Here is a 12,138-nt window from a genome sequence, read left to right on the forward strand (position 1 = left end):
AGAACCATGACAGGAGGCATTTGACCATTTGAAATTAATATTAATCACCAAACTAGTTTTAGCTACACCAAACTTTCCAAAATCTTTAAAAGTCGCCAACAATACTAGTGATATAGGAGTTGGAGCTGTACTCCTACAGGAAAATAAGGATGGGATTGAACTGCCAGTTGGTTACTTTTTGAAGCAGATCAACATCCACCAGAGAAAATACTCCACGATCGAAAAAGAACTATTTAGTTTGGTACTGGCCGTACCACATTTTAGTGAATATGTCACGAACAATGTGCTGGATACAGTTGTGTACACAGATCACAGTCTGCTTACATTCTTAGAATGTTTTAAAGACAATAATATAAGACTATTTTGTTGGAATCTTATGTTACAGACTTTTAATTTAAAAATTGTACATGTTGCGGATCATAAGAATGTAATTTCAGATGTGTTATCGCAGATTTAACTGATAACATTCAGATGAGATTTGTATTTACTTAATGTTTTTATATATATATATTCACACACATATACACAAGTATATGGAAAGAAGTCGAGGTGAACTTATATTAAAGTTATCTGTATGTTAAGGTAATCTGTTTAAAGAATAGAAAAAAAATGAAGCCATCTTTTCATTACGATGATTCATTTTTTTCTTAGGTGGAGGTGTTATGAAGGTGTAGAAGTGTAATGTACTTTTAAGAAAGTTAAAAATTAGCAGAACTACCTGACAGCACCAAATGTTCTGAACAAGATACAATGTAAACTTTTGGTCCAGCAGCTAGTGTAGCTGGCTGCCAGGAGACAAAAACAAACTCAAATTGGACCAGTTTAATTTACCTAGATAATATACCAGACTCCAATCAAGTTTGAATTTAGTATATTGACAATATTAAAAGCCAATAACACAATCTGATGATTTGGGATATAAGACCAGGAAAACCTGAACAGTTGAGAGAGAGCTGCCAAGCCACCAGCATGTACAGACTACCCAAACATTGGCTATTTTAAAGGTACCTTTATCGATCAGTGACCTGTGAAACAGAAATCCTTAAAAAGACAGAGGAAAATATAAAGAGAATATTTGACGGTTGGTTTTGAAATTTGAAGTTTTGTTAAATCTTAATCCACACACACCCCCCCCTCCCAACCCCGATTATCGGACTAGTATTGTAGAAGGGGAAGGTAAAAGATAGGTTAGTGAAAGGAGTTGTAAATAGTTGGTAGTTAATTATTCTCTGATATACTTTAAAAAATAAAGTTGTCAATTTTTACTTTAAATAGTGACTTTGGAATAGTTCTTACCCTCTTTAATTTTCACATATTACCACATGGAGTAAATTTCTTTGCTGTTGCTGGTTTAAAATAGCAAGAGGATTTACCCCGTGATGTAACACTACCCTCAGTGCTTCCTCCAATGTTGTTCAATATGGAGAAGTACTGATTTGTCAGCTGAGGGAGGACAATACATGGTCATCACTAGGGGCTTCCTTGCCCATGTTTAACCTGAAGCCATGCGGCTTCATGGAGTCCAGAGTCAATGTTGAGGACTCCCAGGGCAACTCCTTTTTGACTGTATACCACTGTGCCACCACCTCGGCTGTGTCTGTCCTGCTGGTGAGACAGGACATATCCAGGCATGGTGATGATGGTGGTGGTGGCTGGGATGTTGTCCCTATGATTCCATGAGTATGACTATATTAGGCTTGTCACGCTGACACAGCTCTCCCAATTTTGGCACTAGCCCCCAAATGTTACGAAGGAGGACATTGCAGGGTCGATGAGAGTATTTCTGTTGTTGTCTTTTCTGGTGTCTAGGTTGATGAAATGTGGTGTGTTTTATTTCATTTCTTTCAGACTTCATAGTAATTGGTACAACTGAATGATTTGCTAAGCCATTTCAGGGGGCAGTTCAGAGTCAACCATATTGCTGTGGGTCTGTAGTCACATGAAGTCCAGGCCAGCTGAGAACATTAGTGAACCAGGTGGGGTTTTTTGACAATTGACAATGATTTCCTAGTCATCAGTAGATTCCTAACTCCTAATGCTGTTTATTGAATTCAAATTCCATTAACTGCCATAGTGGGATTCGAATCTAGATTCCCAGAATATGAGTTGAGTTTTTGGATTAATAGTCTAATGATAATACAACTAGACCATTGCTTCCCCGTAAGTTCTGAGGATGTTCAGCCTTGCTCCCAACATAGTTACAGTCAAAGAGTCTTACAGCACGGAGCAAGGCACTTTGGCCCAATCTGGTCCATGCCAACCAAAATGTCCATCAAGGCTAACCCCATTCCCTATATTTGGCCCATATCCTTCTAAACCTTTCCTTATCTGTGTATTTGTCCAAATACAAATGTTGTTATTGTACCCACTTCAACCACCTCCGTTGGCAGCTCATTCCATATGTGTACCATCTTCCCTGCAAAAATGTTGTCCTTTAGGTTCTCTTTTATTCTTTCCCCTCGAACCTTAAATTGATGCCCTCTTGTCCTCGATTCCCTTCTTATTTCTTAGCTCCACCCACAAAGCCTCACTGGAAGAATCTTCAGTTGTTTCATCTTTGATTACTGGTTCTTCTACCTCAACATCTCATACTCTCCATGTATCCATCATAGCCACTTGCTACTACACATTTTGGGAAGACCTAATAAAATATTTGAAATAAACATTTATTTTTAAAAAGACAAAAAATTTAATCTGGAAAAACTTTCTTCATTCAAAATTTCCTTTAAGTGGGCATTCTGTTGGTAAAATCAAAACCTTATTCAATTACCAAAGTTAACCCTTTAAAGACCTTCTAAAATTGTCAATCAATATGTGAATACAGCCCCATGTGAAGATGTGTAGCTCATGAGATTTTGAAATTTGGCTAAGCTTTCATACAAGGCTCAATTGGAAAAACAAATGCATGTAAATATCAACACTGGGGTCTACCAAAATTGAAAAAAAGACCTTTATTTCTTAAGCTACAACCATCAAATAAAACAGGTCAGGAGCAGCAAGCTGATGTATTTCATTCTAAGTAAAAGCAGGCTAAAGCTTTATTTCCAATTGAAGGGGACTCTAAGCCATTTATACCACTTTACATGTGTATTACTGGTGATCTTGATCTCAAGCAGGGTTTTCTTTAATTTCAAACACCTAAGAGCAAAATCTGAAAGGGAAAAGTACTGTAAACATTACAACACTTAAAACAACACTGGTCACTAAAATGTTGAGAATGTGGTGCTGGCAAAGCACAGCAGGCCAGGCAGCACCTGAGGAGCAGGAAAATTATCAACTTTACAGCACAGAGCCTGATGTTGAATCATTGCAGTTAATGACACATTTATATCACAGTTCAACATCCAATAGCAATATTTGCATTTGTCAAAACCTTTCAAATGTACCTGTCTGAATGTCCTTGACTCTGCAGCAGGTTTTCCCTACTGGTCAGAAATTCTCCGATAATAATTTTTTAAAATTTAATTTTATTTTGAAACAACCCATTCAGAGATGTTATTACACACCTCTGAAGCAGGTGGGACTTGAACCCAGGCCACCAGGTCCATGGGGTATGGACACTCTAGCTGCACCACAAGAGGGCTCTCCAACCAAGTCTTTATAGAGCTCACAATGGCACCTCTGACTTCAGAAGAATTGTATACAGGATTATAAACCTAAGCTTTCCTGACTCATGAAAATGCTACACAAGAATAGTACAGGGTAAGAAGGGACAGAAAATTAATTTTTGCAGTCAAAAACTTCCAAGTTTTCAGATTAATGAGCATTATGGGAGGAGTCAGTCAAGGGCAGTTGAGACCACAATCAGATCAGTCATAATCTTACTGAATGGCAGAGCAGGCTAATAAGGTTAAATGTCCTACTGATTCCTGCCACTTGCATTCACTTTCTCTACTCTATTCCTGCCTCCACTGGGTATTAATAATAATCTGTCTGTTCCTGCGTTCCCTTTAGAGTAGCATAATTCATGTTTTTACTTCCCTCAATTATTTTTTCCAAAATTGATTCACAGCTCTCTGCATTTAATTTCACAAGTCTAACTATGTCTTTCTAAAACCATCCTACCACCCTACATTATTTGCTAACATTTCCAAGCTTTGTGTCATCTGCAATCTTTGAAATTATGTTTTCTACAGTCAAGTCTGTGTTATTAAGAGTTTCAAGAAGAGCAGCAGATCCTGTACTAAATCCAGGGAGAGAAAAACACATTACATCTCTTTTGGTTTTTGATTTGCAACCTGTCCATTATGTGGACCCAATTTAACAATTTTATGAGTCCACATACACATTAATTGAAAAACTTCCGTCAATCCTCTGTTATTTCACTCAATTTGGTCAAGTCTGGCTAAATTTGTCCTGAGTAAATCTTAAGAAGAATTTTATAATAGGTAGCATGATGAGACTTTTCACTTATCTTTCTGGGAAATATAAATTCAATTCAAACAAACAAAGTACAATGTATCACATGAAAAAAGTTATTTAAATAATAGGGAATATAATACATTTAAGGGGACTCTAGGCCATTCCAATCAACCTAAAAATTATCTTTACATTTTCAGCTGCAAGGATTTGTGGCAGATGGAGCTAAAAAAAACCAGGTTCATTGGCCAATTCCCCAGATCCATCCCATGCCAGAGCCATTTCTGTGGAGGTGAGTTTGAGGGAGAGTGGAATGTGGAATAAGGCAGGGCTACACATTTATTTTGCTACATAAGTGTTCTCGCTCAATAAGATCTATTTGAGGCCAAAGGAGCCTGTCTGGGCTATTACCAATAGGTCCCCAGGTTTGTACAGATAGCTGGCACTAGTTTAGGTGCCTGGAGACAGTCTCCATACCTACAACTGGAAGGCTATCATTTAGCAAGGCCTCTACCTCTGAACGCTGGTGTTGTGGGTGCAAGAACTATTCTTCAATTTAGGTTTGAAAAATTTGAGAAGGCAGTTTCATCCTGTTGTGCCTCCAGTCTTAGCTTCCAGTGCTGCATGCTACACCTTTCAAGAAGGTAGCTCTCGGAGTTGCCCTCCAGCTTCTTCAGACCATCCACTGGCCTTAACTGGATGGTGAACCCATCTTCGGGCCAGTTAAGTGGATGCTGTGAAATTCACAATGGGTGGGATCCCAGGATAGTTCTGACCTTTGTTTCTCACCCCAAGAGCGAAAGTCCAATTCAGTGTAAAAAGGAGAATAAAACAATTTCAAATAATAAACAAATTTATTAGCATCATTTCTACTACCATACCATGCTTATGTCTGTAATAGCATAATCAAGATCATTTTTGCATCTTTAGAAACTCGAATTAATTGAATGACATTTTGAATTGATTTTAATTGCTGAATATAACAAGGTTTATTAAACAGTTTGATTCTATTAATATTAAAGCATTCCTATGTTTAATCTTCTCAGTTAAACAACTGCTGCAGTGGTGAATCTTTTTTGAGAGGATCAATCTGCAACAGTTGACGAGTAGCTGATTCCCAGTCCCTTCCTAGCTCCAAACGACTACAGATGGCTGGATGCTGTCTGTCTGTTTTTCTAGCCCAAGTTATGGCTTTTTTCACATGTTCTGTTGCCCAACAAGTTGACCTGTAGAAGACAATTAAAGTTCTTAGGTCATATAATATTCAATAAAAATGCTGAACAAATTCACCTGCTGCAAAATGATTTCTTCATCAATTAATATATCACACTTGTAATATTCTTCATGATTGTCAACACTAATATGGAAAATTTGAAAGAAGTTCTACTTCATTAACATGGAAACTGACATTATGAAGATTGCATAATTAAGAGATGCACTTTATGGGTCGCAATTGTTTTGTTCTTATGGAATAACATTGCCTGGTGTATGCTACAATAAATCCACACATAATTTACATGTAAGTAATATGTAGAAGTGTTGGAGAAAATTTTTATTTGTAGAAATGTATAATATGGTGCATGTTTTCTTTAAAACCAAATCTTTGCAAAGTTATGGTACTTTAGCTAGAGGAGGTGGCTCTGAAGTAGTTTGACATTGATCAAAATACAAAAATATTTTCCAAAATTAATCAGCTAGGGTTGGCCAAGGAATGTTGAAACTTGATCCATTGTTGTTGTATAGTCAACAGTCAGGGAAAAACCATTCTACATATAGTCCTGCATTAAAATCTGTTTCAGTTACAACTGCAAATCTATGGTGTTTGGGAGGTTGATAGTGGTTCTTTCATAATCATGTGATTGAGGAAAAAGGAGGAATATTTTGATGAGGAAGGCATGATGAATAAAGAATGAAACTGAGTACTAAATAAATATTGCAAATTCACTAGACGTACTACAGCAAAAGCTATGTGATAATGTAGATTAGATTCCTTACAATGTGGAAACAGGTCCTTTGGCCCAACAAGTCCACATCGACCCTCCAAAGAGCAACCCACCCGGACCCATCTCCCTCTGACTAATGCACCCAATACTGTGGACAATTTAGCTTGGCCAATCCATCTGACCTGCACATCTTTGGATTGTGGGAGGAAACAGAAGCAGCCAGAGGAAACCGATGCAGACACAGGGAGAATGTGTAAACTCCACACAGTCACCTGAGCTGGAATCAAACCTGGGTCCCTGGTCCTGTGAGGCTGCAGTACGAACTACTGAGCCACTGTGCTGCCCTTGTAATAGCTAAAAATACCACTTTAAAGCAGGCTGTTCTTTATTTTGGAGTTAGAAGATGTTGGTGCAAACTTTACTCCAGTAATTTGAACACATAATCTCAGTTGGCATTTCAGAGCACTATTGAGGCTTTGCTGTACAGTTTGAGGAGAAATTTTTCAAATGAAATGCTACACTGAGGTCATGTCTATCCACTTAAGCACTATTTGAAGGACAGCAGGGGATTTCATCTGGTGTCCTGGCAATTGTATATCCTTTAACTAAAAATGTGTTGTTTGATCAGTGATAGGGGAATTCCGTACTCAAACTGGTGAATTTCCTTCAGTTAACATCAGGGACTACACTTCGAAAGTACTTAATTGGCTACGATTTGAGAGATCTGGATTGTGAAGACTGCTTCATAATTTTTTTTATTTGGAAATGGAGAAACAAAGCAAAAAGTATCTTGGGTTTGTTTCAAAAAGTTTTATCTTTAGAAATTGGTCAGCATCAATAAAATATCCAATATTTTTTAACTTGAGCCTGGAATATTATGTAAGTGTACTTGTATGATAGCAAAAGATGAATTACTTGTCATAAATTTGCAGCAGGACTGAAACTGCGAACTGCGATCTGCATTCCATACAAGAAATGCCATAAGTGTTACTTTACAGTATATTGAAATTATAACTAATTCTACCAACCAATGATTTAAAACTTACACTATTTATAACACCATAATTTCCCTATTAACAATCAATTTATATGTCATACAAACCCTGAATCCAGTGTCTGATCCAAACAAAGGAGGGATTTGAATTTAATCCCTTTCAACTGTTCAGTGAAACGAATCAACTGTAGGATCATGAGTGTAGCAATCAGCGATACAATCTCTTCAGCTGCTCGGTGACCTTTCAGAAGGATAAATATTTTCTAGTCAATGCTTACTTCAAAATCTAGTCTGAAAAGTCATTATTAAAAATCTGATTGTAATGGATGTCTGTCAAGCTTATTAATATACAGAGAAATTCCACCCAGAATTTTCACTGAATTTTAGCCAATCTATATCATTTGATGCAAACAGTGAGAATGAGAAATTACCATCTTAAAATAAGCTACCAAATAAATGCTACTAACACAAATAAAAATGGTGAGCAATTAATTAGTGTTTAGATAGGTAAACATCTATAATAATGAATGTACATTGCACTATTACTGCACATGACAAGTGTAGTATCTTGGCACAGATTCCAGAAACTCTCATGCACTATTCCTTTACAACAGATTTCTGACATAATGACGTGAGATATTCTAATATAAAAGGTACTGCTTCTCCTTCTGTGATTATTGATGTTACTATGCATTACTCATACAATTAACTGACTAAACTGACTTTATTATACGGAGAAAGTGACTGAAGGAGAAGGAGTGCCTTTATATTGGAATACACGTCATGATGTCATATAACTGTCGTAAAGGCATAATGCATGGGGGTTTCTGGATTCTGTGCCAAGATTATTACATTTGTCATGTGTAATAATATTAAATAGTGCAGTGTACATTCATTAAGAAGAGCTTTCTGACAGACAATAAACATGTATTATTATAGATGCATATTATTATAAGAGATGTGAGTTTCTCAGAGCAGGAATAGTTGCTGGATGTTCCAGGGTTTAGAACATTTAAAAAGAACAGGGAGGGGGGAATAAGAGGAGGGGGTGTAGCACTGCTAATCAGAGAGGGTATCACAACTACAGAAGTTACCATTGTCGAGGAGGGTCTGCCTACTGAGTCAGTATGGGTGGAAATTAGGAACAGTAAGGGAGCAATCACCTCATGAGGGTTTACAACAGGTCCCCCAATAGCAGCAGAAAGATTGAAGAAAGCATAGGATGGCAGATTTTGGAAAAGTGTGAATGTAGTAGGGTTGTTGTAATGGGTGACTTTAACTTTCCCAATATTGATTGGAACCTCCTTCGAGCAGATGGTTTGGAAGGAGCTATTTTTGTAAGGTGTGTTCAGGAGGGTTTCCTAACTCAGTACGTTGACAGGCCGACGAGGGGAGAGGCCTTTTTGGATTTGGTGCTTGGCAATGAGCCGGGGCAGGTGTCAGATCTTGCAAGTGGGAGAGCATTTTGGTGATAGTGACCACAACTGCCTCACATACTACACAGCTATGGAGAAGGAGAGAAACAGGCACAATGGGAGGATATTTAATTGGGGAAAAGGAAACTATGATACTATCAGATGTGCATTGGGAAGCATGGATTGGGAGCAATTGTTCCATGGAAAGGGCACTATAGACATGTGGAGATTGTTTAAGGAACAGTTGTTGCGAGTGATGCATAAGTGTGTTCCTCTGAAACAGGCAAGAGGGGGTAAGATACGGGACTTTTGGATGACGAGAGCAGAGGAGCTTCTCGTCAAAAGAAAGAAGGCAGCTTATGTAAGGAGGAGGAAGCAAGTGTCTTGCTCAGCTCTAGAGGATTACAGGCAGGCGAGGAAGGTGCTCAAAAATGGTCTGAGGAGAGCCAGGAGGGGGCACAAAAAAGGCTTGGTAGGAAGGATTAGGGAGAATCCAAAGGCATTTTACACATATGTGAGGATTAAGAGAATGATCAAAGAAAGAGTAGGGCCGATCAGGGATAGCATAGGGAACTTGTGTATAGAATCTGAGGAGGCAGGGGAAGCCCTAATTGAGTTTTTTACTTCTGTCTTTACTAAAGAAAAGGACCTTGTAGTGAATGAAAGCAATGAGGAGCAGGTAAGCATGCTGGAACGGATAGAGATTGAGGAAGCTAATGTGCTGAAAATTTTGACAAACATTAACATTGATAAGTCACCAGGGCCAGACCAGATTTGTCCTCGGCTGCTTTGGGAAGCAAGAAATGTGATTGCTTCGCCGCTTGCGAAGATCTTTGCATCCTCGCTCTCCACCAGAGTCGTACCTGAGGACTGGAGGGAGGCAAATGTAATTCCTCTCTTCAAGAAAGCATATAGGGAAATCTGCGGCAATTACAGACCAGTCAGTCTCACATCTGTCGTCTGCAAGGTGTTAAAAAGGATTCTGAGGGATAGGATTTATGACCATCTGGAAGAGCATGGCTTGGTTAAATGCAGTCAGCATGGCTTTGTGAGGGGCAGGTCATGCCTCACAAATTTTATTGAGTTCTTTGAGGATGTTACTAGGCAAGTTGATGAGGGTCGAGCGGTGGATATGGTGTATATGGACTTCAGCAAGGCATTTGATAAGGTTCCCCATGGTAGGCTCGTTCAGAAGGTCAGGAGGCATGGGATACAGGGAAATTTAGCTGTCTGGTTACAGAATTGGCTGGTCGACAGAAGACAGCGAGTGGGAGTGGAAGGAAAGTATTCTGCCTGGAAGTCAGTGATGAGTGGTGTTCCACAGGGCTCTGTTCTTGGGTCTCTACTCTTTGTAATTTTTATTAATGACTTGGATGAGGAGATTGAAGGATGGGTTAGCAAGTTTGCAGACGACACAAAGGTTGGAGGTGTCGTTGACAGTATAGAGGACTGTTGTAGGCTGCAGCGTGACATTGACAGGATGCAGAGATGGGCTGAGAGGTGGCAGATGGAGTTCAACCTGGATAAATGCAAAGTGACGCATTTTGAAAGGTCGAACTTGAAAGTTGAGTACAGGATTAAAGATAGGATTCTTGGCAGTGTGGAGGAACAGTGGGATCTTGGTGTGCAGGTACATAGATCCCTTAAAATTGCCACCAGAGTGGACAGGGTTGTTAAGAAAGCATATGGTGTTCTGGCTTTCATTAACAGGATTGAGCTAAAGAGCCGTGAGATCTTGTTGCAACTCTATAAAACTTTGGTTAGACCGCACTTGGAATACTGTGTCCAGTTCTGGTTGCCCTATTATAGGAAAGATGTGGATGCTTTGGAAAGGGTTCAGAGGAGGTTTGCCAGGATGCTGCCTGGAATGGAGGGCTTACCTTATGAAGAGAGGTTGACTGAGCTCGGTCTTGTTTCATTGGAAAGAAGGAAGAGAGGGGACCTAATTGAGGTGTAAAAGATAATGAGAGGCATAGATAGAGTTGATAGGTAGAGACTTTTTCCCAGTGCAGAAATTTTTAACACGAGGGGTCATAGTTTTAAGCTGTTTGGCGGAAAGTATAGAGGGGATGTCAGAGACGGGTTCTTTACGCAGAGAGTTGAGAGAGCATGGAATGCGTTGCCAGCAGCAGTTGTGGAAGCGAGGTCATTGGGGATATTTAAGAGACTGCTAGACATGCATATGGTCACAGAAATTTGAGGGTTCGTACATTAGGTTTACCTTACATGAGGATCAATTTGTTGGCACAATATCATGGGCTGAAGGGCCTGTTTTGTGCTGTACTGTTCTATGTTCTAGATGTGTACATATCTAAACATCTATTATAAATTGTAAGTAGTTTGTGTTGTAAATAACCTTCAGATATCTAATTAATCTGTTGGTATTTGAGAAGGACCCAACTATCTGTGGCATATGTTTTGCAGATTAAGATCTGTAGAAAATCAATCATGGCATCATATTTACAGCATGAGTACCAGAAGATGATGACAGAAAGAGTACACGAAAAGCTAGTCATTACAGCTAGTTAGTACTGCTCTTATGAAGACAGGAGAAAGTAAGTACTGGAGATGCTGGAGAGAACTTCTTCAAGGTAGACCAGGGCTAATGCCTGAAAGGTTGATTCTCCTGCTCCTTGGATGCTGCTTGACCTGCTGTGCATTTCCAGCACCACACTCTCGACTCTTATTAGGACAGTCAACCTGGTTGGATGTTGCCTTTAAAATTGCAAATAGCAATAAACAGATTGAGTAAGGCTTAATCAGTTGATGGAAAGATTCAATTTTGCAATCAGGAAGCTTTGGTGCTGCAACTGACCGATTTGTCACCTTGTGGACAATGACAATGTCTGCATACTGATAATGACCTGTTCATATATTTCAACAGTGCAAAAGGTTTCAGGTGCCCATCCCAAGGGTATTGATAATCAAGATGATGTGCCAGTGCACAGGATATGAGACCCGTTGTGAACAATTAGGTTATCTTTTATGGACTGCACCACACTGTGCCAGTTTCCTGAGTACATCATTTACAAGTATGCATAAACTAATGTTATTTGCTTTTGCCTCAATTTCAATCTTGTTACACAATGCATATTGTCCATTCCTTTTGAGATATATTACTTAGATGGAGGTAAAAGCCTCAGCTTTTCTGACAGAATCCATATGGTGTGTCAGGTTTACCACATATTGTTTGACTAGGGCCTGGAAGCTGTTACAATTTTATTACCTCTTAAACTTAGCTTACATGTTTGTAAGACATGGACAGAACTTTGGAAGCTTCTTTGGCATTGTTCCATGGTTGATTCTTCAACACATGCTGCTGCAGAGCATTCTGAGGTACTTGGGGTTCTTGCTACAATTTTAGCTCAATGTCATCTTGTAGAACATAACTTGCATATATCACAAAATGCTTGACATTGTCTTTGGT

At 39.0% G+C, this 12,138-nt stretch overlaps 1 protein-coding gene across 5 annotated transcripts in view; it reads right to left on the reverse strand.

Annotated features, from left to right (window-relative positions):
* Positions 1-5,194: 5,194 nt before the first annotated feature.
* Positions 5,195-12,138, reverse strand: part of parp4 (poly (ADP-ribose) polymerase family, member 4) — a 124,840-nt gene continuing 117,896 nt past the window's right edge. For 3 of the 5 annotated variants that reach the window (XM_072577433.1, XM_072577431.1, XM_072577436.1), the window contains 2 exons: positions 7,405-7,537; positions 5,195-5,585 (listed from right to left, as the gene is read on the reverse strand). In XM_072577433.1, coding sequence (XP_072433534.1) covers positions 5,402-5,585; positions 7,405-7,537 — 317 coding nt within the window. In that variant the 3' untranslated portion in view covers positions 5,195-5,401. Of the gene's footprint in view, positions 5,586-7,404; positions 7,538-11,340; positions 11,427-12,138 lie in introns of those variants that run through there. The other 2 variants (XR_011961509.1, XM_072577434.1) reach the window with 2 other exon arrangements.

This window comes from Chiloscyllium punctatum, chromosome 9 (genome assembly GCF_047496795.1).
Source record: "Chiloscyllium punctatum isolate Juve2018m chromosome 9, sChiPun1.3, whole genome shotgun sequence".
NCBI classification, from domain to species: Eukaryota; Metazoa; Chordata; class Chondrichthyes; order Orectolobiformes; family Hemiscylliidae; genus Chiloscyllium; species Chiloscyllium punctatum.